This window comes from Pristiophorus japonicus, unplaced genomic scaffold (genome assembly GCF_044704955.1).
Source record: "Pristiophorus japonicus isolate sPriJap1 unplaced genomic scaffold, sPriJap1.hap1 HAP1_SCAFFOLD_647, whole genome shotgun sequence".
In the NCBI taxonomy this organism is placed as follows: domain Eukaryota; kingdom Metazoa; phylum Chordata; class Chondrichthyes; family Pristiophoridae; genus Pristiophorus; species Pristiophorus japonicus.
Window position 1 is genome coordinate 70924 of NW_027254559.1, and position 26652 is coordinate 97575.

At 53.7% G+C, this 26652-nt stretch overlaps 1 protein-coding gene across 1 annotated transcript in view; it reads right to left on the reverse strand.

The window, feature by feature from the left end:
* The window catches only part of rapgef3 (Rap guanine nucleotide exchange factor (GEF) 3), a 112881-nt gene that overhangs the window by 70404 nt on the left and 15825 nt on the right, over nt 1-26652 (reverse strand). Inside the window, exons 2-9 of the mRNA XM_070874028.1 lie at nt 24868-24918; nt 22879-22985; nt 19792-19913; nt 14886-15057; nt 12082-12166; nt 8659-8719; nt 6299-6375; nt 4483-4629 (exon numbers count right to left, since the gene is read on the reverse strand). Coding sequence (XP_070730129.1) covers nt 4483-4629; nt 6299-6375; nt 8659-8719; nt 12082-12166; nt 14886-15057; nt 19792-19913; nt 22879-22985; nt 24868-24918 — 822 coding nt within the window. The remainder of the gene's footprint in view (nt 1-4482; nt 4630-6298; nt 6376-8658; nt 8720-12081; nt 12167-14885; nt 15058-19791; nt 19914-22878; nt 22986-24867; nt 24919-26652) is intronic.

Here is a 26652-nt window from a genome sequence, read left to right on the forward strand (position 1 = left end):
GCGATGTGATACTGACCCAGATCGTCTGTTTTACTGATGCCGGTCGAGGGATAAATATTCTTCTGACGCAGCGAGGATAACTTGATTCCACACCAAAAGGGAAACGCTCACTAGTGTTTCAATGAAGGAGCTAATATTCCGGATCCCGAACTACATCCTGAAGGGTGGAAGATGCCTGTGGGTGGATTGTTTTAACGTGGGGTGACCGTTGTACACCAGCCACCACACGGGGCTTGACAGAGCGAGGTCTTGGTCCAGGGGCAAGGGTTAACCAGGACGACTGGAGACCTGCTCTGCTGCACGGACCCAGTGCGCCCACATATCACACAGTGTGGGCTGGGCCGTGCTGCCCCTGGGCCCGAACACTCGCCTCTCCCGGGCCCCCATCACATCCCTCTACAATCTCTCGCCGCTCCTTCGCCCCGACCTCGCCGCTCCTGCTGTACCTGCCCACGCTCCAATCACCGGCCTGGGTTATGGTGACAACCAATCCAATCGCTCTCTTCTCTGTCTGTCTCTCTCGCTCTGTCTCGCACTTTCACTCAATCACTCACAATCCAACTCATTCACTCACTATCACACTCAGTACCTATCACACTCACTATCTCACTCACTCACTATCTCACTCACTCACTATCTCACTCACTCACTATCTGACTTACTCATTATCTCACTCACTCACTATCACACTCACTCACTGTCACACTCACTAGCTCACTCACTCACTATCTCACGCACTATCTGACTCACTCACTATCTGACTCATTTTCTCACTCACTTACTATCTGACTCACACATTCACTCAATCACTCACAATCCAACTCATTCACTCACTATCACACTCAGTATCTATCACACTCACTATCTCATTCACTCACTATCTCACTCACTCACTATCACACTCACTCACTGTCACACTCACTAGCTCACTCACTCATTATCTCACGCACTATCTGACTCACTCACTATCTGACTCATTATCTCACTCACTCACTATCTGACTCACACATTCACTCAATCTCACTCACAATCTCACTCACTCACTAGCTCACTCACTCTATCACATTCACCATCTATCACACTCACTATTACACTCACTATCTCACTCATTCATTATCTCACTCACTATCACACTCACTATCTATCACATTCACTATCTATTACACTAACTATCAAATCACACTGACTCACTATCTCACTCACTATCACATTCACCATCTATCACACTCACTATTACACTCATTATCTATCACACTCACTATCTATCACACTCACTAGCTCACTCACTATCTCACTCACTCACTATCTGACTCACTCATTATCTCACTCACTCACTATCACACTCACTCACTATCACACTCACTAGCTCACTCACTCACTCACTATCTATCACACTCACTATCTCACTCACTATCTCACTCACTATCTCACTCACTATCACACGCACTCACTATCACACGCACTCACTATCACACGCACTAGCTCACTCAATATCTCACTCACTCACTATCTATCACACTCATTATCTCACTCACTCACTATCTCACTCACTATCACACTCACTCACTAGCACACTCACTCACTCTCACTCACTAGCTCACTCACTCACTATCTATCACATTCACTATCTCACTCACTATCTCACTCACTCACTATCACACTCACTATCTTACTCACTCATTATCTCACTCACTCACTATTTTACTCACTATCTCACTCACTATCTATCACACTCACTATCTATCACACTCACTAGCTCACTCACTATCTCACTATCTCACTCACTCTCTCACTATCTCACTCACTCACTATCTATCACACTCACTGACTCATCAGAACATAAGAAATAGGAGCAGGAGTCGGCCATTCGGCCCCTCGAGCCTGCTCCGCCATTTAATACGATCATGGCTGATCCGATCATGGACTCAGCTCCACTTCCCCGCCCGCTCCCCATAACCCTTCACTCCCTTATCGCTCAAAAATCTGTCTAAACCTGAGCAAGGGATAAATATTGGCCCCAGGACACCGGGGAGAACCGCCCCTGCTCTTCTTCCAAATAGTGGCCATGGGATCTGTTGGGTCCACCCGAGAGAGCAGACGGGGCCTCGGTTTAACGTCGCAGATTGTTGAGCGATAAGCGAGAGAAGGGTTATGGGGAGCGAGCGGGGAAGTGGAGCTGAGTCCATGATCAGATCAGCCATGATCGTATTAAATGGCGGAGCAGGCTCGAGGGGCTGTATGGCCCACTCCTGCTCCTATTTCTTATCTTATGTTCTCATCTGCAAGGATCTGTACATGGACCAGCCACATGAAGATCATGGCTACAGGAACATTTAAAGGGGGTGCATGAACAGAGAGACCTGGGGGTGGGTGTAGAGGTGAGCACAGATCGTTGACCGTGACAGGGTCAGTTGAGAAAGCGGCTAATAAATTATATTGGGACCCTGGGCTTCACGGCAAAGCCAGGACGCGATGATGAACCTGTTTGGGTTGGCCTCAACTGGAATATTGTGTCCAATTCTGGGCCCCGCACTGTAGGGAGGGTGTGAAGGGCCTGGGAGAGGGTGCAGAGGGAGATTGACCAGAATGGTCCCAGGGGGAGGAGGGACTTCAGTGACGTGGGCAGACTGGAGAAGCTGGGGTTGTTCTCCTCGGAGCAGAGAAGGTTAAAGGGGGGGTTTGATCGAGGTGTTCACAATCACGAGGGATCTGGACAGAGGAGATAGAAACATAGAAAATAGGTGCAAGAGTAGGCCATTCGGCCCTTCGAGCCTGCACCACCATTCAATATGATCATGGCTGATCATTCCCTCAGTACCCCATTCCTGCTTTCTCTCCATACCCCTTGATCCCTTTAGCCATAAGGGCCATATCTAACTCCCTTTTGAATATATCCAACGAACTGGCCTCAACAACTTTCTGTGGTAGAGAATTCCACAGGTTCACCACTCTCTGGGTGAAGAAGTTTCTCCTCATCTCGGTCCTAAATGGCTTACCCCTTATCCTTAGACTGTGACCCCTGGTTCTGGACTTCCCCAAAATCGGGAACATTCTTCCCGCATCTAACCTGTCCAATCCCGTCAGAATTTTATATGTTTCTATGAGATCCCCTCTCATTCTTCTAAACTCCAGTGAATATAAGCCCAGTCGATCCAGTCTCTCCTCATATGTCAGTCCTGCCATCCCGGGAATCAGTCTGGTGAACCTTCGCTGCACTCCCTCAATAGCAAGAATGTCCTTCCTCAGATTAGGAGACCAAAACTGAACACAATATTCCAGGTGAGGTCTCACCAAGACCCTGTACAACTGCAGTAAGACCTCCCTGCTCCTATACTCAAATCCTCTCGCTATGAAGGCCAACAAACCATTTATTAAAGATGAAATAGCAGTGCATTTGGAAAGCAGTGACAGGATCGGTCCAAGTCAGCATGGATTTATGAACGGGAAATCAAGCTTGACAAATCTAGAATTTTTTGAGGATGTAACTAGTAGAGTAGACAAGGGAGAACTAGTGGATAGAGAGAACCTGTTCCCATTAGTGGAAGGGTCGGGAACCAGAGGACACAGATATCAGGCGATTGGCAGAAGAACCAAAGACGACACGTTGGATAAACGTTTTTACGCAGCGAGTGGTTAGGATCTGGAATGCGCAGCCCGAGAGGGTGATGGAGGCAGACTCAATCGTGGCTTTCAAAAGGGAGTTGGGTAAATAATTGCGCTGTCGGAGGGGCAGTACTGAGGGAGCACCGTACTGTCGGAGGGGCGGTACTGAGGGAGCACCGCACTGTCGGAGGGGCGGTACTGAGGGAGCACCGCACTGTCGGAGGGGCAGTACTGAGGGAGTGCCGCACTGTCGGAGGGGCGGTACTGAGGGAGCACCGCACTGTCGGAGGGGCAGTACTGAGGGAGTGCCGCACTGTCGGAGGGGCAGTACCGAGGGAGCGCCGCATTGTCGGAGGGGCAGTACCGAGGGAGCGCCGCATTGTCGGAGGGGCAGTACTGAGGGAGCGTCGCACTGTCGGAGGGGCAGTACTGAGGGAGCGCCGTACTGTCGGAGGGGCAGTACTGAGGGAGCGCCGCACTGTCGGAGGGGCAGTACTGAGGGAGCGCCGCACTGTCGGAGGGGCAGTACTGAGGGAGCACCGCACTGTCGGAGGGGCAGTACTGAGGGAGTGCTGCACTGTCGGAGGGGCTGTACTGAGGGAGCGTCGCACTGTCGGAGGGGCAGTACTGAGGGAGCGCCGCACTGTCGGAGGGGCAGTACTGAGGGAGTGCCGCACTGTCGGAGGGGCAGTACTGAGGGAGCGCCGCACTGTCGGAGGGGCAGTACTGAGGGAGCGCCGCACTGTCGGAGGGGCAGTACTGAGGGAGTGCCGCACTGTCGGAGGGGCAGGACTGAGGGAGTGCCGCACTGTCGGAGGGGCAGTACTGAGGGAGCGCCGCACTGTCGGAGGGGGAGATGGAACGGGAGCAATTCCTTACCCTCAGGATCCGATTGAAGTCCTTCTTGTCCACCCGGAGAAAATGGCAATCGTCCTCGCGGAGGATGATGGTCGCAGCTCGGGGCGCGTCGTTCATCAACGCTAGTTCCCCAAAATCATCGCCCTCATGCAAGGTGCACACAAGTCCCTGTGCGGGGCAGGCAATAGTCCCATACGTCACAATCCGTCTCCGCACATTGTTACCGCAGTTACACAGGAACAGGAGGAGGCCATTCAGCCCCTCGAGCCTGTTACATTAGGAACAGGAGGAGGCCACTCAGCCCCTCGAGTCTGTTACATTAGGAACAGGAGGAGGCCATTCAGCCCCTCGAGTCTGTTACATTAGGAACAGGAGGAGGCCATTCAGCCCCTCGAGTCTGTTACATTAGGAACAGGAGGAGGCCATTCAGCCCCTCGAGCCTGTTACATTAGGAACAGGAGGAGGCCATTCAGCCCCTCGAGTCTGTTACATCAGGAACAGGAGGAGACCATTCAGCCCCTCGAGCCTGTTACATTAGGAACAGGAGGAGGCCATTCAGCCCCTCGAGTCTGTTACATTAGGAACAGGAGGAGGCCACTCAGCCCCTCGAGTCTGTTACATTAAGAACAGGAGGAGGCCATTCAGCCCCTCGAGCCTGTTACATTAGGAACAGGAGGAGGCCATTCAGCCCCTCGAGCCTGTTACACTAGGAACAGGAGGAGACCATTCAGCCCCTCGAGCCTGTTACATTAGGAACAGGAGTCGGCCATTCGGCCCCTCGAGCCTGCTCCGCCATTTAATACGATCATGGCTGATCCGATCATGGACTCAGCTCCACTTCCCCGCCCGCTCCCCATAACCCTTCACTCCCTTATCGCTCAAAAATCTGTCTATCTCCACCTTAAATATATTCAATGTCCCAGCCTCCACAGCTCTCTGGGGCAGAGAATTCCACAGATTTACAACCCTCTGAGAGAAGAAATTCCTCCTCATCTCAGTTTTAAATGGGCGGCCCCTTATTCTAAGACCATGCCCCCTAGTTCTAGTCTCCCCCATCAGTGGAAACATCCTCTCTGCATCCACCTTGTCGAGCCCCCTCATAATCTGATACGTTTCCATAAGATCACCTCTCATTCTTCTGAACTCCAATGAGTAGAGGCCCAACCTACTCAACCTTTCCTCATAAGTCAACCCCCTCATCTCCGGAATCAACCGAGTGAACCTTCTCTGAACTGCCTCCAAAGCAAGTGTATCCTTTCGTAAATATGGAGACCAAAACTGCACGCAGTACTCCAGGTGTGGCCTCACCAATACCCTGTATAACTGTAGCAAGACTTCCCTGCTTTTATACTCCATCCCCTTTGCAATAAAGGCCAAGATACCATTGGCCTTCCTGATCACTTGCTGTACCTGCATACTAACCTTTTGTGTTTCATGCACAAGTAACCCCCAGGTCCCGCTGTACTGCGGCACTTTGCAATCCTTCTCCATTTAAATTATAACTTGCTCTTTGATTTTTTCTGCCAAAGTGGATAACCTCACATTTTCCCACATTATACTCCATCTGATAAATTTTTGCCCACTCACTTAGCCTGTCTGTGTCCCTCTGAAGATATGTTGTGTCCTCCTCACACATTGCTTTTCCTCCCATCTTTGTATCGTCAGCAAACTTGGCTACGTTACACTCAGTCCCTTCTTCCAAGTCGTTAATATAGATTGTAAATAGTTGAGGCCCCAGCACTGATCCCTGTGACACCCCACTAGTCATTGTTTGGCACCTGAAACTCGATGGAAATCACCAGATGGGGATGGGGTTGAAAGAAGGAAGGTTTGATACCTTTCTGTGTGTGAGGACATTGACAGAACCTCGCCAAATAATATACCAGGATGCACCGCTCTCTCCTTGGCTAAACACTGCGGACACACAGGGAGGGAAATGGTGAAACCGAGGGTTTATTTATCGTAGGGAGGGAGGGAGAGTGAGGGAGGGAGGGAGAGTGAGTGAGGGAGGGAGGGATAGAGAGGGAGAGAGGAAGATGGAGGGGGAGGGAGCGAGGGAGAGAGGGAGGGAGCGGGGAGGGAAAGGGAGGGGGAGAGGGAGGGAGCGACAGAGAGAGAGGGGGGAGTGAGAGAGGGAGAGAGAGAGAGTGAGGGCCGGAGAGGGATAGTGACAGAGTGAGGGAGGGAGAGAGAGATAGATGGAGTGAGGGAGGAAGAGAGAGAGAGAGAGACAGTGAGGGAGGTAGAGAGAGAGAGAGAGATGGAATGAGAGAGGGAGAGAGAGGGAGGGAGGGAGTGAGAGAGTGAGAGAGAGAGAGAGTGAGAGACGGAGAGAGAGTGAGAGACGGAGAGAGAGAGTGACAGAGTGAGGGAGGGAGAGAGAGAAAGAGTGGAATGAGGGAGGGAGGGAGAGAGAGAGAGACGCAGTGAGGGAGGGAGAGAGGGAGTGAGGGAGGGAGAGAGAGAGAGACGGAGGGAGGGAGGGAGAGAGAGAGAGAGAGGGAGTGAGAGAGGGAGGGAGAGAGAGTTGGAGTCAGGGAGTGAGAGAGGGAGAGAGGGAGGGAGCGGGGAGGGAAAGGGAGGGGGAGAGGGAGGGAGCGACAGAGAGAGAGGGGGGAGTGAGAGAGGGAGAGAGAGAGAGTGAGGGCCGGAGAGGGATAGTGACAGAGTGAGGGAGGGAGAGAGAGATAGATGGAGTGAGGGAGGAAGAGAGAGAGAGAGAGACAGTGAGGGAGGTAGAGAGAGAGAGAGAGACGGAATGAGAGAGGGAGAGAGAGAGAGAGAGACGGAGTGAGGGAGGGAGGGAGTGAGAGAGTGAGAGAGAGAGAGAGTGAGAGACGGAGAGAGAGTGAGAGACGGAGAGAGAGAGTGACAGAGTGAGGGAGGGAGAGAGAGAAAGAGTGGAATGAGGGAGGGAGGGAGAGAGAGAGAGATGCAGTGAGGGAGGGAGAGAGGGAGTGAGGGAGGGAGAGAGAGAGAGACGGAGGGAGGGAGGGAGAGAGAGCGAGAGAGGGAGTGAGAGAGGGAGGGAGAGAGAGTTGGAGTCAGGGAGTGAGAGAGGGAGAGAGGGAGAGGGAGAGAGGGAGGAAGAGAGTGAGGGAGTGAGGGAGTGAGAGAGGGAGGGAGAGAGAGAGAGAGATGGAGTCAGGAGGGAGTGAGTGAGAGAGGGAGTGAGAGAGGGAGTGAGGGAGGGATTGAGAGAGGGAGTGAGGGAGGGATTGAGAGAGAGACGGAGTGAGGGAGGGAGAGAGAGAGAGAGAGGGAATGAGAGAGGGAGGGAGGGAGAGAGAGTTGGAGTCAGGGAGTGAGAGAGGGAGGGAGGGAGTGAGTGAGAGATTGAGGGAGGGAGTGAGAGAGGGAGTGAGAGAGAGAGCGAGGGAGTGAGAGAGGGAGGGAGAGAGAGAGAGATGGAGTCAGGAGGGAGTGAGTGAGAGAGGGAGTGAGGGAGGGATTGAGAGAGGGAGTGAGGGAGGGATTGAGAGAGGGAGGGAGGGAGAGAGAGAGAGACGGAGTGAGGGAGGGAGAGAGAGAGCGAGTCTGTGAGAGAAGGAGGGGGAGAGAGAGAGAGACGGAGTCAGGGAGGGAGGGAGTGAGAGAGAAAGGGAGGGAGTGAGAGAGGGAGGGAGGAAGGGAGTGAGAGAGGGAGTGAAGGAATGAAGGAGTGAGGGAGTGAGGGAGTGAGAGAGGGAGTGAGGTAGGGAGAGAGGGAGAGAGGGAGTGAGAGAGGGAGTGCGGGAGGGAGAGAGAGAGCGAGGGAGTGAGAGAGGGAGGGAGGGAGTGAGGGAGGGAGTGAGGGAGGGAGTGAGGGAGGGAGAGAGGGAGGGAGAGAGGAAGGGAGTGAGAGAGGGAGAGAGGGAGTCAGGGAGGGAGCGAGTAAGGGAGGGAGAGAGAGAGAGACGGAGTCAGGGAGTGAGGGAGTGAGAGAGGGAATGAGTGAGGGAGGGAGTGAGGGAGGGAGAGAGGAAGGGAGTGAGAGAGGGAGAGAGGGAGTCAGGGAGGGAGCGAGTAAGGGAGGGAGAGAGAGAGAGACGGAGTCAGGGAGTGAGGGAGTGAGAGAGGGAATGAGTGAGGGAGGGAGTGAGGGAGTGAGTGAGAGAGGGAGGGAGGGATGGAGGGAGGGAGTGAGAGAGGGAGGGAGTGAAAGAGGAAGGGAGTGAGGGAGGGAGTGAGGGAGGGAGTGAGGGAGAATATACTCACACACGGTCCCAGCCTTGGGGTGCGACTCAAAATGAAGAACTGCTGCCAATTGCCTCTTGACCTACAGCCCAAAGAGACAACGGTTCGAGCCGATTAAACCTTGCTTTGACATACCGGCAAATATCTACCTGTTGTTGCATTTCTACAGTGCGTTTCCTCACCACCAAACGTCCCAAAGCACTTCACAGCCGATGAAGTAATGTTTTAATTGGAGTGTAGTCACTGTTGTAATGTGGGAAACATCAATTTGCGCACAGCAAGCTCCCACACACAGCGATGTGATAATGACCCAGATCATCTGTTTTAGTGATGTTGGTCGAGGGATAAATATTGGCCGCAGGACACCGGGGAGAACTCCCCCTGCTCTTCTTGATGACTTGAAGTGCCGTAACCTGCAGGGCTACGGACCGAGAGCGGGAAAGTGGGATTAGGCTGGGTAGCTCTTGGTCGGCCGGCACGGACACGATGGGCCGAAATGCCCTCCTTCCGTGCTGTAAACTTCCATGAGTCTATGATTCTATCCAATCTTTCGTCATAGCCAAAATTCTCCAGTCCTGGCAACATCCTGGTAAATCTCCTCTGTACCCTCTCCAGTGCAACATCCTGGTAAATCTCCTCTGTACCCTCTCCAGTGCAACATCCTGGTAAATCTCCTCTGTACCCTCTCCAGTGCAACATCCTGGTAAATCTCCTCTGCACCCTCTCCAGTGCAACATCCTGGTAAATCTCCTCTGTACCCTCTCCAGTGCAACATCCTGGTAAATCTCCTCTGCACCCTCTCCAGTGCAACATCCTGGTAAATCTCCTCTGCACCCTCTCCAGTGCAACATCCTGGTAAATCTCCTCTGTACCCTCTCCTGTGCAACATCCTGGTAAATCTCCTCTGTACACTCTCCAGTGCAACATCCTGGTAAATCTCCTCTGCACCCTCTCCAGTGCAACATCCTGGTAAATCTCCTCTGTACCCTCTCCAGTGCAACATCCTGGTAAATCTCCTCTGTACCCTCTCCAGTGCAACATCCTGGTAAATCTCCTCTGCACCCTCTCCAGTGCAACATCCTGGTAAATCTCCTCTGTACCCTCTCCAGTGCAACATCCTGGTAAATCTCCTCTGCACCCTCTCCAGTGCAACATCCTGGTAAATCTCCTCTGCACCCTCTCCAGTGCAACATCCTGGTAAATCTCCTCTGTACCCTCTCCTGTGCAACATCCTGGTAAATCTCCTCTGTACACTCTCCAGTGCAACATCCTGGTAAATCTCCTCTGCACCCTCTCCAGTGCAACATCCTGGTAAATCTCCTCTGTACCCTCTCCAGTGCAACATCCTGGTAAATCTCCTCTGTACCCTCTCCAGTGCAACATCCTGGTAAATCTCCTCTGCACCCTCTCCAGTGCAACATCCTGGTAAATCTCCTCTGTACCCTCTCTAGTGCAACATCCTGGTAAATCTCCTCTGTACCCTCTCCAGTGCAACATCCTGGTAAATCTCCTCTGTACCCTCTCCAGTGCAACATCCTGGTAAATCTCCTCTGTATCCTCTCCAGTGCAACATCCTGGTAAATCTCCTCTGCACCCTCTCCAGTGCAACATCCTGGTAAATCTCCTCTGTACCCTCTCCAGTGCAACATGCTGGTAAATCTCCTCTGTACCCTCTCCAGTGCAACATCCTGGTAAATCTCCTCTGCACCCTCTCCAGTGCAATCACATCCTTCCTGTAATGTGGTGACCAGAACTGCACGCAGTACTCCAGCTGTGGCCTAACCAGTGTTTTATACAGTTCAAGTATAACCCTCCCTGCTCTTGTATTCCATGCCTCGGCCAATAAAGGCAAGTATTCCGTGTGCCTTCTTAACCACATTATCCACCTGGCCTGCTACCTTCAGGGATCTGTGGACCTGCACTCCCAGGTCCCTCTGTTCCTCTACACTTCTCAGTGTCTGACCATTTAATGTGTATTCCCTCACCTTGTTGGCCCTCTCCAATTGCGTCAACTTAAAGATATTCTCTCATAAAGTGATCACTGGGCAATCACCTCGCTATAGACGTCCGCAGTTGTGTCGGTGTAAACTGGCCGAGGATAGACTAGTTTCGAACCAGGAATGTTAGTCCCTTTTTCACACAGTCGCTTACGTGGGCCCTGGACAACGTGGACCATTTCCCATACCTCGGGAGCCTCTTATCAACAAGGGCAGACATTGACCATGAGATCCAACACCGCCTCCAGTGCGCCAGTGCAGCCTTCGGCCGCCTGAGGAAAAGAATGTTTGAAGACCAGGCCCTCAAATCCACCAGCGAGCTCATGGTCTACAGGGCTGTAGTGATACCCGCCCTCCTGTCTGGCTCAGAGACACGGACCGTGTCCAGTAGACACCTCAAGTCGCTGGAGAAATACCACCAACGATGTCTCCGCAAGATCCTGCAAATCCCCTGGGAGGACAGACGCACCAACGTTAGCGTCCTCGACCAGGCCAACATCCCCAGCATCGAAGCACAGGTTTGCCACACGCTCCTTCCGCTGCCTGCGCTTGGTTTCTGCACGCTCTCGGCGACGAGACTCGAGGTGCTCAGCGCCCTCCCGGATGCACTTCCTCCACTTAGGGCGGACTGGTCTTTGGGCCAGGGACTCCCAGGTGTCGGTGGGGATGTTGCACTTTATCAGGGAGGCTTTGAGGGTGGGTCCCTTGTAACGTTTCCTCTGCCCACCTTTGGCCCGTTTGCCTGTGAAGGAGTTCCGAGTAGAGCGCTCGCTTTGGGGAGTCTCGTGTCTGGGGGGGAACCATGCGGACAATGTGGCCCTGCCCAGCGAAGCTGGTCGAGTGTGGTCAGTGCTTCGATGCTGGGGATGTTGGCCTGGTCGAGGACGCTAACGTTGGTGCGTCTGTCCTCCCGGGGGATTTGCAGGATCTTGCGGAGACAGCGTTGGTGGTATTTCTCCAGTAACTTGAGGTGTCTACTGTACATGGTCCGTGTCTCTGAGCCATACAGGAGGGCGGGTATCACTACAGCCCTGTAGACCATGAGCTTGGTGGTGGATTTGAGGGCCTGGTCTTCAAACACTCTTTTCCTCAGGCGACCGAAGGCTGCACTGGCGCACTGGAGGCGGTGTTGGATCTCGTCGCCAATGTCTGCCCTTGTTGATAAGAGGCTCCCGAGGTATAAACCAACTCATTCTTAATAACAATGTGATGCTATGAATTCTTACCCACAGAACCCATGAAGCAAAGACATTACTGGTTACGATGTCACAGATGAAGAAAGTGTTTCTTTGGACGGGATAACATTCCCAAGACGGAATGACACGAGGGAGAGGGGGTTGGGAATTTCGGGAGCAGTGGGGGAGGGAGTGTAACTGGCCTATCAGATGCTACCAGCCATTGGAGAGGGAAAGCAGGGGTTATTACCCAACCCACAGTGTGAACGTACCGTGCTGGATAGGTGAGACACGGACTTGATGTGAATCAACTCCTCGAAAATTGTCTCCAGGTCTTCTGCTGTCCTTTGCGATGGTCTGGGTCAGGGAGAGAGATGGGGGAGAGAGAGAGGGACAGAGAGGGAGAGAGAGAGAAAGGGAGGGGGAAGAGAGGGAGAGAGAGAGGGACAGAGGGGGAGAGAGAGAGGGAGGGAGGGAGAGGGAGAGGGGGGGGCAGGGGGGAGAGGGAGGGGAAGAGAGAGCGAAGGAGAGAGATAGGGAGAGGAAGAGAGAGGGGGAGGGAGGGGGAGAGAGAGAGAGGGAGGGGGAGAGAGAGAGGGAGGGGGAGAGAGTGAGGGGGAGAGAGTGAGGGGGAGAGGGGGGAGAGAGAGAGAGAGAGAGAGGGGGAGAGAGAGAGAGGGAGGGAGGGAGAGAGAGAGAGGGGGAGAGAGAGAGAGGGAGGGGGGGCAGGGGGGAGAGGGAGGGGGAGAGAGAGCGAAGGAGAGAGATAGGGAGAGGGGGAGGGAGAGGGGGAGAGAGAGAGAGGGAGGGGGGGGTGATGGAGGGGGGGAGAGATAGAGGGAGGGGGATAGATTGAGCGGGAGAGAGGGGGAGAGAGAGAGAGAGAGAGAAAAGGGGGAGAGAGGGAGGGGGAGAGAGAGGGAGAGGGGAGAGAGAGAGGGAGAGAGGGAGGGAGTGAGGGGGAGAGTGAGGGAGGGGGGAGAGGGAGAGGGAGGGAGGGAGAGAGAGAGGGGAGAGAAAGTGGGAATGGAGAGAGACAGAGAGAGGGGGTAGTGAGAGAGAGAGAGAAACAGAGAGAGGGAGAGAATTTGTTAAATCATACAATGTTATCCAACCCCTACAACACTCCCAGATCTCTGCACTCCTCTAATTTTGCCCTCCTGACCATCCCTGATTATAATCGCTCCACCATCGGTGGCCGTGCCTTACTGTTGCCTAGGTCCCAAGCTCTGGAACTCCCTCCCTAAACCTCTCCACTCTCTCTCTCCTCCTTTAAGACGCTCCTTAAAACCCACCTCTGTGACCCAGCTTTTGTTCACCTGTCCTAATTTCTCCTTACGTGGCTCGGTGTTAAACACTCCCAGGGCAGGTACAGGGGGTTAGATACAGAGTAAAGCTCCCTCTACACTGTCCCATCAAACACTCCCAGGGCAGGTACAGGGGGTTAGACACAGAGTAAAGCTCCCTCTACACTGTCCCATCAAACACTCCCAGGGCAGATACAGGGGGTTAGATACAGAGTAAAGCTCCCTCTACACTGTCCCATCGACCACTCCCAGGGCAGGTACAGGGGGTTAGATACAGAGTAAAGCTCCCTCTACACTGTCCCATCGAACACGCCCAGGGCAGGTACAGGGGGTTAGATACAGAGTAAAGCTCCCTCTACACTGTCCCATCGAACACTCCCAGGGCAGGTACAGGGGGTTAGATACAGAGTAAAGCTCCCTCTACACTGTCCCATCAAACACTCCCAGGGCAGGTACAGGGGGTTAGATACAGAGTAAAGCTCCCTCTACACTGTCCCATCAAACACTCCCAGGGCAGGTACAGGGGGTTAGATACAGAGTAAAGCTCCCTCTACACTGTCCCATGAAACACTCCCGGGGCAGGTACAGGGGGTTAGATACAGAGTAAAGCTCCCTCTACACTGTCCCATCAAACACTCCCAGGGCAGGTACAGGGGGTTAGATACAGAGTAAAGCTCCCTCTACACTGTCCCATCAAACACTCCCAGGGCAGGTACAGGGGGTTAGATACAGAGTAAAGCTCCCTCTACACTGTCCCATCAAACACTCCCAGGGCAGGTACAGGGTGTTAGATACAGAGTAAAGCTCTCTCTACACTGTCCCATCAAACACTCCCAGGGCAGGTACAGCACGGGGTTAGATACAGAGTAAAGCTCCCTCTACACTGTCCCATCAAACACTCCCAGGGCAGGTACAGCACGGGGTTAGATACAGAGTAAAGCTCCCTCTACACTGCCCCATCAAATACTCCCGGGGCAGGTACAGGGGGTTAGATACAGAGTAAAGCTCCCTCTACACTGTCCCATCAAACACTCCCGGGGCAGGTACAGGGGGTTAGATACAGAGTAAAGCTCCCTCTACACTGTCCCATGAAACACTCCCAGGGCAGGTACAGGGTGTTAGATACAGAGTAAAGCTCCCTCTACACTGTCCCATCAAACACTCCCAGGGCAGGTACAGCACGGGGTTAGATACAGAGTAAAGCTCCCTCTACACTGTCCCATGAAACACTCCCAGGGCAGGTACAGCATGGGGTTAGATACAGAGTAAAGCTCCCTCTACACTGTCCCATCAAACACTCCCAAGGCAGGTACAGCACGGGTTAGATACAGAGTAAAGCTCCGTCTACACTGTCCCATCAAACACTCCCAGGGCAGGTACAGGGGGTTAGATACAGAGTAAAGCTCCCTCTACACTGTCCCATCAAACACTCCCAGGGCAGGTACAGGGGGTTAGATACAGAGTAAAGCTCCCTCTACACTGTCCCATCAAACACTCCCAGGGCAGGTACAGCACGGGGTTAGATACAGAGTAAAGCTCCCTCTACACTGTCCCATCAAACACTCCCAGGGCAGGTACAGGGGGTTAGATACAGAGTAAAGCTCCCTCTACACTGTCCCATCAAACACTCCCAGGGCAGGTACAGGGGGTTAGATACAGAGTAAAGCTCCCTCTACACTGTCCCATCAAACACTCCCAGGGCAGGTACAGCACGGGGTTTGATACACCCTCTCTTACGCAGTTTTAGATTTAAGCTGTCTGGTACTTACGGCTTCCGTAGGATCATAGTCAACAGGGCGTCGGGTCCATGGAGAGTAAGCAGTGAGATTGCTTCCAGCAATTCATCCTCCGAATCTCGCTCTCTGGTCTCTGCCTTCTCTGAACTCTTGGGGAGGTGGAGGAAATGGCTGTCTCTGTCCTGAAAGTTCAGCTCCTGCCTCACTGGAGCAAGTGCGCAGGAGATTGGGTCAGACAGTTAAGGTGCGTAAGCGTCGGGAGCAGGAGTCGGCCATTCGGCCCCTCGAGCCTGCTCCGCCATTTAATACGATCATGGCTGATCCGATCATGGACTCAGCTCCACTTCCCCGCCCGCTCCCCATAACCCTTCACTCCCTTATCGCTCAAAAATCTGTCTATCTCCCGCCTTAAATATATTCAATGTCCCAGCCTCCACAGCTCTCTGGGGCAGAGAATTCCACAGATTTACAACCCTCTGAGAGAAGAAATTCCTCCTCATCTCAGTTTTAAATGGGTGGCCCCTTATTCTAAGACCATGCCCCCTAGTTCTAGTCTCCCCCATCAGTGGGAACATCCTCTCTGCATCCACCTTGTCAAGCCCCCTCATAATCTTATACGTTTCGATAAGATCACCTCTCATTCTTCTGAACTCCAATGAGTAGAGGCCCAACCTACTCAACCTTTCCTCATAAGTCAACCCCCTCATCTCCGGAATCAACCGAGTGAACCTTCTCTGAACTGCCTCCAAAGCAAGTATATCCTTTCGTAAATACGGAGACCAAAACTGCATGCAGTACTCCAGGTGTGGCCTCACCAATACCCTGTATAACTGTAGCAAGACTTCCCTGCTTTTATACTCCATCCCCTTTGCAATAAAGGCCAAGATACCATTGGCCTTCCTGATCACTTGCTGTACCTGCATACTAACCTTTTGTGTTTCATGTACAAGTAACCCCCAGGTCCCGCTGTACTGCGGCACTTTGTAATCTTTTTCCATTTAAATAATAACTTACTCTTTGATTTTTTCTGCCAAAGTGCATGACCTCACACTTTCCAACATTATACTCCATCTGACAAATTTTTGCCCACTCACTTAGCCTGTCTGTGTCCTTTTGCAGATTTTTTGTGTCCTCCTCACACATTGCTTTCCCACCCATCTTTGTATTGTCAGCAAACTTGGCTACGTTACACTCAGTCCCTTCTTCCAAGTCGTTAATATAGATTGTAAATATTAAGTGGCATAAGAATTAGGAGCAGGAGTTGGCCATTGGGCCCCTAGAGCCTGCTCAGCCATTTAATACGATCATGGCTGATCTTCGACCTCAACTCCACTTTCCTGCCCGATCCCTCGATCCCCTTCGTGTCCCAGAAATCTACCCTTGAATACACTCAATGACTGAGCCTCCACTGCCCTCTGGGGCAGAGAATTCCAAAGATTCACCCCCCCTCTGAGTGAAGAAATTCCTCCTCATCTCTGTCCTAAATGGCCGACCCCTTATCCTGAGACTGTGTGACCCCTGGTTCTAGACTCCCCAGCCCGGGGGAAACATCCTGCCTGCATCTACCCTGTCAATCCCCCTCAGAATCTGGTCTGTTTCAGTGAGATCATCTCTCATTCTTCTAAACTCCAGAGAATATCGGCCCGGTCTACTCAATCTCTCCTCATAGGACAATCCCCACATCCCAGGAATCAGTCTGGTGAACCTTCGCTGCACTCCCTCTATGGCAAGTATATCCTTCCTTAGATAAGGAGACCGACACTGTACACAATACTCCAGGTGTGGTCTCACCAGGGCCCTGTATAACTGCAGTAAGACGTATTTAGTTTGGTATTCAAATCCTCCTGTAAGGTATAATATGAATGGCAAGATTTTGAAACGTGTAGAAGAGTAGAGGGCACTTGATGCCCCATCGAGACACCACCATCGACAAGACACAAGTCAGGAGTGTGATGGAACACTCCCCACTTGCCTGGATGAGTTGCAGCTCCAACAAACACTCGAGAAGCTCGACACCATCCAGGACAAAGCAGGCCGCTCGATGGGCCACGCTCCCCACCACCTTCAACACTCACTCCCTCCACCACCTCCAACACTCACTCCCTCCACCACCTCCAACACTCACTCCCTCCACCACCTCCAACACTCACTCCCTCCACCACCTTCAACACTCACTCCCTCCACCACCTCCAACACTCACTCCCTCCACCACCTCCAACACTCACTCCCTCCACCACCTCCAACACTCACTCCCTCCACCACCTCCAACACTCACTCCCTCCACCACCTCCAACACTCACTCCCTCCACCACCTCCAACACTCACTCCCTCCACCACCTTCAACACTCACTCCCTCCACCACCTCCAACACTCACTCCCTCCACCACCTCCAACACTCACTCCCTCCACCACCTCCAACACTCACTCCCTCCACCACCTCCAACACTCACTCCCTCCACCACCTCCAACACTCACTCCCTCCACCACCTCCAACACTCACTCCCTCCACCACCTCCAACACTCACTCCCTCCACCACCTCCAACACTCACTCCCTCCACCACCTCCAACACTCACTCCCTCCACCACCGGCGCCCCCTGGCTGCAGTGTGCACCGTCTACAAGATGCACCGCGGCAACTCGCCAAGGCTTCTTCGGCAGCACCTCCCAAACCCGCCACCTCTACCCGCCTCGAGGGACAAGGGCAGCAGGTCCATGGGAACACCACCCCCTCCACGTTCCCCTCCCAGTCACACACCATCCCGACTTGGGAATATATTGGCCGTTCCTTCATCGTCGCTGCAGGGGAGGGAGTTCCAGAGCTTGGGGCCCAGGCAACAGAAGGCACGGCCACCGATGGTGGAGCGATTATAATCAGGGATGGTCAGGAGGGCAGAATTAGAGGAGTGCATAGATCTCGGGGGGGGTTGTAGGGCTGGAGGGGGTTACAGAGATAGGGAGGGGTGTAGGGGGCTGGAGGTTACAGAGATAGGGAGGGGTGTAGGGGGCTGGAGGAGGTTAGAGAGATAGGGAGGGGTGTAGGGGGCTGGAGGTTACAGAGATAGGGAGGGGTGTAGGGGGCTGGAGGAGGTTAGAGAGATAGGGAGGGGTGTAGAGGGCTGGAGGGGGTTACAGAGATAGGGAGGGGTGTAGGGGGCTGGAGGTTACAGAGATAGGGAGGGGTGTAGGGGGCTGGAGGAGGTTAGAGAGATAGGGAGGGGTGTAGGGGGCTGGAGGTTACAGAGATACGGAGGGGTGTAGGGGGCTGGAGGAGGTTAGAGAGATAGGGAGGGGTGTAGGGGCTGGAGGAGGTTAGAGAGATAGGGAGGGGTGTAGGGGCTGGAGGGGGTTACAGAGATAGGGAGGGGTGTAGGGGCTGGAGGAGGTTACAGAGATAGGGAGGGGTGTAGGGGCTGGAGGAGGTTACAGAGATAGGGAGGGGTGTAGGGGCTGGAGGGGGTTAAAGAGATAGGGAGGGGTGTAGCAGGCTGGAGGGGGGTTACAGAGATAGGAAGGGGTGTAGGGGCTGGAGGAGGTTACAGAGATAGGGAGGGGTGTAGGTGTTGGAGGGGGTTACAGAGATAGAGAGGTGGGTGAGTAGGCCATGGAGGGATTTGAAAGAGAGAGAGAGGTTAGGTTAGATTGGGTCATTGAATATATTCAAGGCGGAGATAGACAGATAAGGGAGTGAAGGGTTATGGGGAGCGGGAGGGGAAGTGGAGCTGAGTCCATGATCGGATCAGCCATGATCTTATTAAATGGTGGAGCAGGCTCGAGGGGTCGAATGGCCGACTCCTGCTCCTATTTCTTATGTTCTTATCAAACCAAGGATGAGAATTTCGAAATCGAGGCATTGCTTAACCGGGAGCCAATGTAGGTCAGCGAGCACAGGGGGTGATGGGTGAGCGGGACTCGGTGTGAGTTAGGACACGGGGGCAGCGAGCACAGGGGGTGATGGGTGAGCGGGACTCGGTGTGAGTTAGGACACGGGCTCAGTGAGCACAGGGGGTGATGGGTGAGCGGGACTCGGTGCGAGTTAGGACACGGGGCAGTGAGCACAGGGGGTGATGGGTGAGTGGGACTGGGTGCGAGTTAGGACACGGGGCAGTGAGCACAGGGGGTGATGGGTGAGTGGGACTGGGTGTGAGTTAGGACACGGGGTCAGTGAGCACAGGGGGTGATGGGTGAGTGGGACTGGGTGCGAGTTAGGACACGGGGCAGTGAGCACAGGGGGTGATGGGTGAGTGGGACTCGGTGCGAGTTAGGACACGGGGTCAGTGAGCACAGGGGGTGATGGGTGAGTGGGACTCGGTGCGAGTTAGGACACGGGGTCAGCGAGCACAGGGGGTGATGGGTGAGCGGGACTCGGTGAGAGTTAGGACACGGGGGCAGTGAGCACAGGGGGTGATGGGTGAGCGGGACTCGGTGCGAGTTAGGACACGGGGGCAGCGAGCACAGGGGGTGATGGGTGAGCGGGACTCGGTGCGAGTTAGGACACGGGGTCAGTGAGCACAGGGGGTGAGGGGTGAGTGGGACTGGGTGAGAGTTAGGACACTGGGGCAGTGAGCACAGGGGGTGATGGGTGAGCGGGACTCGGTGAGAGTTAGGACACGGGGTCAGCCGAGTTTTGGATCACCTCGAGTTTACGTCGGGTAGAATGTGGGAGGCCAGCCAGGAGTGTGTTGGAATAGTCAAGTCTGGAGGTAACGGGGGCACGGATGAGGGCTTCAGCAGCGGATGAGCTGAGGCAGGGGGCGGAGACGGGCGATGTTACGGAGGGGGAAACAGGCGGGTTTAGCTATGCTGCGGGATATGTGGCCGGAAGCTCATTTCAGGGTCAGATATAACACCCAGGTGGCGAACAGTCTGGTTCAGCCTCAAACAGGAGTTGGGGAGAGGGAGGGAGGTTGGAGACTGGGAAGACTACAGAATGGTTCTTACCGTGAACAAGAAGGCCTGCTTCGACTAACAGCTGGAGAACACCCACTGCTTGAAGTCTGGTTTGAACAACCGCGCTTAACCTCATCAGGCAATCCACGAGCTCCCTCCCCGTACAGCATTGTCTGTGGACAGGAGAACTTGGCGTTATTCGAAATCCGCACTTAACTACCAGATAAGTACATATGGTATAGGAGCGGGAGGAGGCCGTTCAGCCCCTCGAGCCTGTTACATTAGGAACAGGAGGAGGCCATTCAGCCCCTCGAGCCTGTTACATTAGGAACAGGAGGAGGCCATTCAGCACGAGCCTGTTACATTAGGAACAGGAGGAGGCCATTCAGCCCCTCGAGCCTGTTACATTAGGAACAGGAGGAGGCCGTTCAGCCCCTCGAGCCTGTTACATTAGGAACAGGAGGAGGCCATTCAGCCCCTCGAGCCTGTTACATTAGGAACAGGAGGAGGCCATTCAGCCCCTCAAGCCTGTTATATTAGGAACAGGAGGAGGCCATTCAGCCCCTCGAGCCTGTTACATTAGGAACAGGAGGAGGCCATTCAGTCCCTCGAGCCTGTTACATTAGGAACAGGAGGAGGCCATTCAGCCCCTCGAGCCTGTTACATTAGGAACAGGAGGAGGCCATTCAGCCCCTCGAGCCTGTTACATTAGGAACAGGAGGAGGCCATTCAGCCCCTCAAGCCTGTTATATTAGGAACAGGAGGAGGCCATTCAGCCCCTCGAGCCTGTTACATTAGGAACAGGAGGAGGCCATTCAGTCCCTCGAGCCTGTTATATTAGGAACAGGAGGAGGCCATTCAGCCCCTCGAGCCTGTTACATTAGGAACAGGAGGAGGCCATTCAGCCCCTCGAGCCTGTTACATTAGGAACAGGAGGAGGCCATTCAGCCCCTCGAGCCTGTTACATTAGGAACAGGAGGAGACCATTCAGCCCCTCGAGCCTGTTACATTAGGAACAGGAGGAGGCGGGAATTCTCCCTGGTGTCCTGGGGCCAATATTTATCCCTCGACCAACATCACTAAAACAAATGATCTGGGTCATTATCACATTGCTGTGTGTGGGAGCTTGTATGCACAAATTGGCGTTTCCCACATTACAACAGTGACTACACTCCAAAAGTACTTCATTGGCTGTAATGCGCTTTGGGACGTTCGGTGGTTGTGAAAGTCGGTATATAAATACAAGTCTTTCTTTCTCCACAACCCTGCTCATAATTTAACCCCCTTCATCATCATCGGCACTCCCTCGGAATCGAGGAAGACTTGCTTCCACTCTAAACATGAGTCCTTAGGTGGCTGAACAGCCCAATACGGGAACCACAGTCCCTGTCACAGGTGGGACAGATAGACGTTGAGGGAAGGGGAGGGTGGGACAGGTTTGCCGCACGCTCCTTCCGCTGCCTGCGCTTGGTTTCTGCACGCTCTCGGCGACGAGACTCGAGGTGCTCAGCGCCCTCCCGGATGCACTCCCTCCACTTAGGGCGGACTGGTCTTTGGCCAGGGACTCCCAGGTGTCGGTGGGGATGTTGCACTTTATCAGGGAGGCTTTGAGGGTGGTCCCTTGTAACGTTTCCTCTGCCCACCTTTGGCCCGTTTGCCCGTGAAGGAGTTCCGAGTAGAGCGCTTGCTTTGGGGAGTCTCGTGTCTGGGGGAACCATGCGGACAATGTGGCCCTGCCCAGCGGAGCTGGTCGAGTGTGGTCAGTGCTTCGATGCTGGGGATGTTGGCCTGGTCGAGGACGCTAACGTTGGTGCGTCTGTCCTCCCAGGGGATTTGCAGGATCTTGCGGAGACAGCGTTGGTGGTATTTCTCCAGCGACTTGAGGTGCCTACTGTACACGGTCCGTGTCTCTGAGCCATACAGGAGGGCGGGTATCACTACAGCCCTGTAGACCATGAGCTTGCTGGTGGATTTGAGGGCCTGGTCTTCAAACACTCTTTTCCTCAGGCGACTGAAGGCTGCACTGGCGCACTGGAGGCGGTGTTGGATCTCGTCGCCAATGTCTGCCCTTGTTGATCGGACACCGCTGGAGTGGAACTAAACCACAGAACCAGTGCGAAGCTGTTCAACCTTGGCCTTCTCCAGGCCAGGTCCAAGATCACCCCAACCTCTGCCATTGAGCTATAGTACGTGGACGATGCCTGCATCTGCGCACATACACAGAGGCTGAACTGCAGGATATAGTCGACGTATTTACGGAGGCGTACGATAGCACGGACCTTACGCTAAACATCCGTAAGACAAAGATCCTCCACCAGCCTGTCCTCTCCGCTCAGCACTGCCCCCCAGTCATCAAGATCCACGGCCCGGCCCTGGACAACGTGGACCATTTCCCATACCTCATCATTTAGCACCCTTTTAGCCCCCCAGGGATATAATTCTGGAGAATCTATGCTGTTCCGAGCTCCTGTGTGGGCCTAGCTATTGTCCAGTTCGGACCCCGCATCATCAAAACATAGAAACATAGAAAATAGGAGCAGGAGAAGACCATTCGGCCCTTCGAGCCTGCACCGCCATTCAATATGATCATGGCTGATCATGCAACTTCAGTACCCCATTCCTGCTTTCTCTCCACACCCCCTGATCCCTTTAGCCGTAAGGGCCACATCTAACTCCCTTTTGAATATATCCAACGAACTGGCCCCAACAACTTTCTGTGGTAGAGAATTCCACAGGTTCACAATTCTCTGAGTGAAGAAGTTTCTCCTCATCTCGGTCCTAAATGGCTTACCCCTTATCCTTAGACTGGGAGCCCTGGTTCTGGACTTCCCCAACATCGGGAACATTCTTCCTGCATCTAACCTGTCCAGTCCCGTCAGAATTTTATATGTTTCTATGAGATCCCCTCTCATTCTTCTAAATTCCAGTGAATATAAGCCCAGTTGATCCAGTCTTTCTTCATAGGTCAATCCTGCCATCCCGGGAATCAGTCTGGTGAACCTTCGCTGCACTCCCTCAATAGCAAGAATGGCCTTCCTCAGATTAGGAGACCAAAACTGAACACAATATTCCAGGTGTGGCCTCACCACGCTGGCCCCATTACATGTTCCTTCAGACGCACACTCTCCCAACACCTACCTGAACGTCTTGAGATGGTGTCTGTGGTCTCTCACCAGGTTGGTCTCGGCAGACAACAAAGCGTTGAGTAGGACTTGCCCAGCATGTTCCACCTTATCGGAGGAGCCCTGACAATAGGGGGAGCGGGGGTAGGAGGGCGTTGAGGTGCGGGGGGGGGGGGGGGGGGTGGAGAAAGAACATAAGAACATAAGAAATAGGAGCAGGAGTCGGCCATTCGGCCCCTCGAGCCTGCTCCGCCATTTAATACGATCATGGCTGATCCGATCATGGACTCAGCTCCACTTCCCCGCCCGCTCCCCATAACCCTTCACTCCCTTATCGCTCAAAAATCTGTCTATCTCCCGCCTTAAATATATTCAATGTCCCAGCCTCCACAGCTCTCTGGGGCAGAGAATTCCACAGATTTACAACCCTCAGAGAAGAAATTCCTCCTCATCTCAGTTTTAAATGGGCGGCCCCTTATTCTAAGACCATGCCCCCTAGTTCTAGTCTCTCCCATCAGTGGGAACATCCTCTCTGCATCCACCTTGTCAAGCCCCCTCATAATCTGATACGTTTCCATAAGATCACCTCTCCTTCTTCTGTACTCCAATGAGTAGAGGCCCAACCTCCTCAACCTTTCCTCATAAGTCAATCCCCTCATCTCCGGAATCAACCGAGTGAACCTTCTCTGAACTGCCTCCAAAGAGAACAGATTTAATTGGGGAGAGGCGCGTGGAGATCTTAAATATTGAGCAGTGGAAAATAATTGAATATTGGGGGAAGACCGAAGCCATTGTCTTTGGTCCCCGCCACAAACTGCGTTCCCCAGCCCCCGACTCCCTCCCTCGCCCCAACTCCTGTCTGAGGCTGGACCAGACTGTTCACAACCTGGGTGTTATATCTGACCCTGAAATGAGCTCCCGGCCACATATCCCGCAGCATAACTCACACCGCCTGTTTCCACACTCCGTAACATCGCCCGTCTCCGCCCCCTGCCTCAGCTCATCCGCTGCTGAAACCCTCATCCGTGCCTTTGTTACCTCCAGACTTGACTATTCCAACACACTCCTGGCCGGCCTCCCACATTCTACCCGACGTAAACTAGAGGTGATCCAAAACTCGGCTGCCCCCGTGTCCTAACTCACACCACGTCCCACTCAACCATCACCCCCTGTGCTCGCTGCCCCCGTGTTCTAACTCACACCGAGTCCCGCTCACCCATCATCCCCTGTGCTCACTGACCTACATTGGCTCCCGGTTAAGCAACGCCTCGATTTCAAAATTCTCATCCTTGTTTACAAATCCCTCCATGGCCTCCTCACCCCCTCCCTATCTCTGTAACCTCCTCCAGCCCCCACACCCCTCCCTATCTCTGTAACCCCCTCCAGCCCCTACACCCCTCCCTATCTCTGTAACCTCCTCCAGCCCCTACACCCCTCCCTATCTCTGTAACCTCCTCCAGCCCCTACACCCCTCCCTATCTCTGTAACCTCCTCCAGCCCCTACACCCCTCCCCATCTCTGTAACCTCCTCCAGCCCCTACACCCCTCCCTATCTCTGTAACCTCCTCCAGCCCCTACACCCCTCCCTATCTCTGTAACCTCCTCCAGCCCCTACACCCCTCCCTATCTCTGTAACTTCCTCCAGCCCCACAACCCCCCCACCCCGCCCGAGGTCTCTGCACTCCTCTAATTCTGCCCTCCTGACCATCCCTGATTATAATCGCTCCACCATCGGTGGCCGTGCCCTCTGTTGCCTGGGCCCCAAGCTCTGGAACTCCCTCCCTAAACCTCTCCGCCTCTCTCTTATCCTTCAAGACGCTCCTTAAAACCTCCCTCTTTGAAAAAGCTTTTGGTCACCTGTCCCTAATTTCTCCTTCTGTGGCTCGATGTCAAATCCTGTCTGATTTACGCTCCCGTGACGCGCCTTGGGGAAGTTTTGCTACGTTAAAAGCACTGTTATAAATACACCACCTTTTTGAATGACGTTCCCCAAACTCTCACTCACCTGTCTCATCGTGTCAGAGAGTTGTGTGATTGGGAGATCGGAGATTGGTGTCTAGAAAACACAACAGGAACAAATCCATCAGCAAGGGACACAAACCCACACTGAACACGACAGCAAAGGATTGCGTTCAACCTTAGAGTCACAGAACCAGAGGAACAGGAGGAGGCCGTTCAGCCCCTCGAGTCTGTTACATTAGGAACAGGAGGAGGCCATTCAGCCCCTCGAGCCTGTTACATTAGGAACAGGAGGAGGCCATTCAGCCCCTCGAGCCTGTTACATTAGGAACAGGAGGAGGCCATTCAGCCCCTCGAGCCTGTTACATTAGGAACAGGAGGAGGCCATTCAGCCCCTCGAGCCTGTTACATTAGGAACAGGAGGAGGCCATTCAGCCCCTCGAGTCTGTTACATTAGGAACAGGAGGGGGCCATTCAGCCCCTCGAGCCTGTTACATTAGGAACAGGAGGGAGGCCGTTCAGCCTCTCGAGCCTGTTACATTAGGAACAGGAGGAGGCCGTTCAGCCCCTCGAGCCTGTTACATTAGGAACAGGAGGAGACCATTCAGCCCCTCGAGTCTGTTACATTAGGAACAGGAGGAGGCCATTCAGCCCCTCGAGCCTGTTACATTAGGAACAGGAAGGAGGCCGTTCAGCCCCTCGAGCCTGTTACATTAGGAACAGGAGGAGGCCATTCAGCCCCTCGAGCCTGTGACATTAGGAACAGGAGGAGGCCATTCAGCCCCTCGAGCCTGTTACATTAGGAACAGGAGGAGGCCATTCAGCCCCTCGAGCCTGTTACATTAGGAACAGGAAGGAGGCCGTTCAGCCCCTCGAGCCTGTTACATTAGGAACAGGAGGAGGCCATTCAGCCCCTCGAGCCTGTTACATTAGGAACAGGAGGAAGCCATTCAGCCCCTCGAGCCTGTTACATTAGGAACAGGAGGAGACCATTCAGCCCCTCGAGCCTGTTACATTAGGAACAGGAGGAAGCCATTCAGCCCCTCGAGCCTGTTACATTAGGAACAGGAGGAGACCATTCAGCCCCTCGAGCCTGTTACATTAGGAACAGGAGGAAGCCATTCAGCCCCTCGAGCCTGTTACATTAGGAACAGGAGGAGGCCATTCAGCCCCTCGAGCCTGTTACATCAGGGACAGGAGGAGGCCGTTCAGCCCCTCGAGCCTGTTACATTAGGAACAGGAGGAGGCCATTCAGCCCCTCGAGCCTGTTACATTAGGGACAGGAGGAGGCCGTTCATACTGAGAGATGGTCAGATTGGGAGGTGACTTGTGTCAGGTTTGCTGCTCTGTTGTTGACAGAGGGGCGGTGAGGAAACAGAATTTGGGGCGGACATTTGAACAAACAGTTTCTGTATTCGCCGTGTCCGAGATCTCGGCAGTGGGTGGTTTCTCAGGTGGTGATTTGCTTGAGGTGAGAATTAACCGTTGTGTTGGTGCTGGGTCTGGGGAATGTTTGGGTAAAGGAACTGGGCAGATAAGGGCAGGCCACAGCATTGCTAATCGGATGTTTGCGAGATTATCCGACCCACGCCCACAGGTATTTGCTAGATAAACACCAAGGTGCCTTGCTCTCTCCACAAACAACACGATAAGCACTCGAACAAGGGCATCATAACCTACAGCTTTGTTCCTGATTCTGCTCCCCGGAGTACATTTCCATGTGCAGCACACATCCTTCGAATAATGACTGTTCTTTGACAAATGCTCCCAACCCCCACACTCGGCCTTGTCAGCGAACCTTCACGAGCTATTCAACTGCGGTAGTACAACA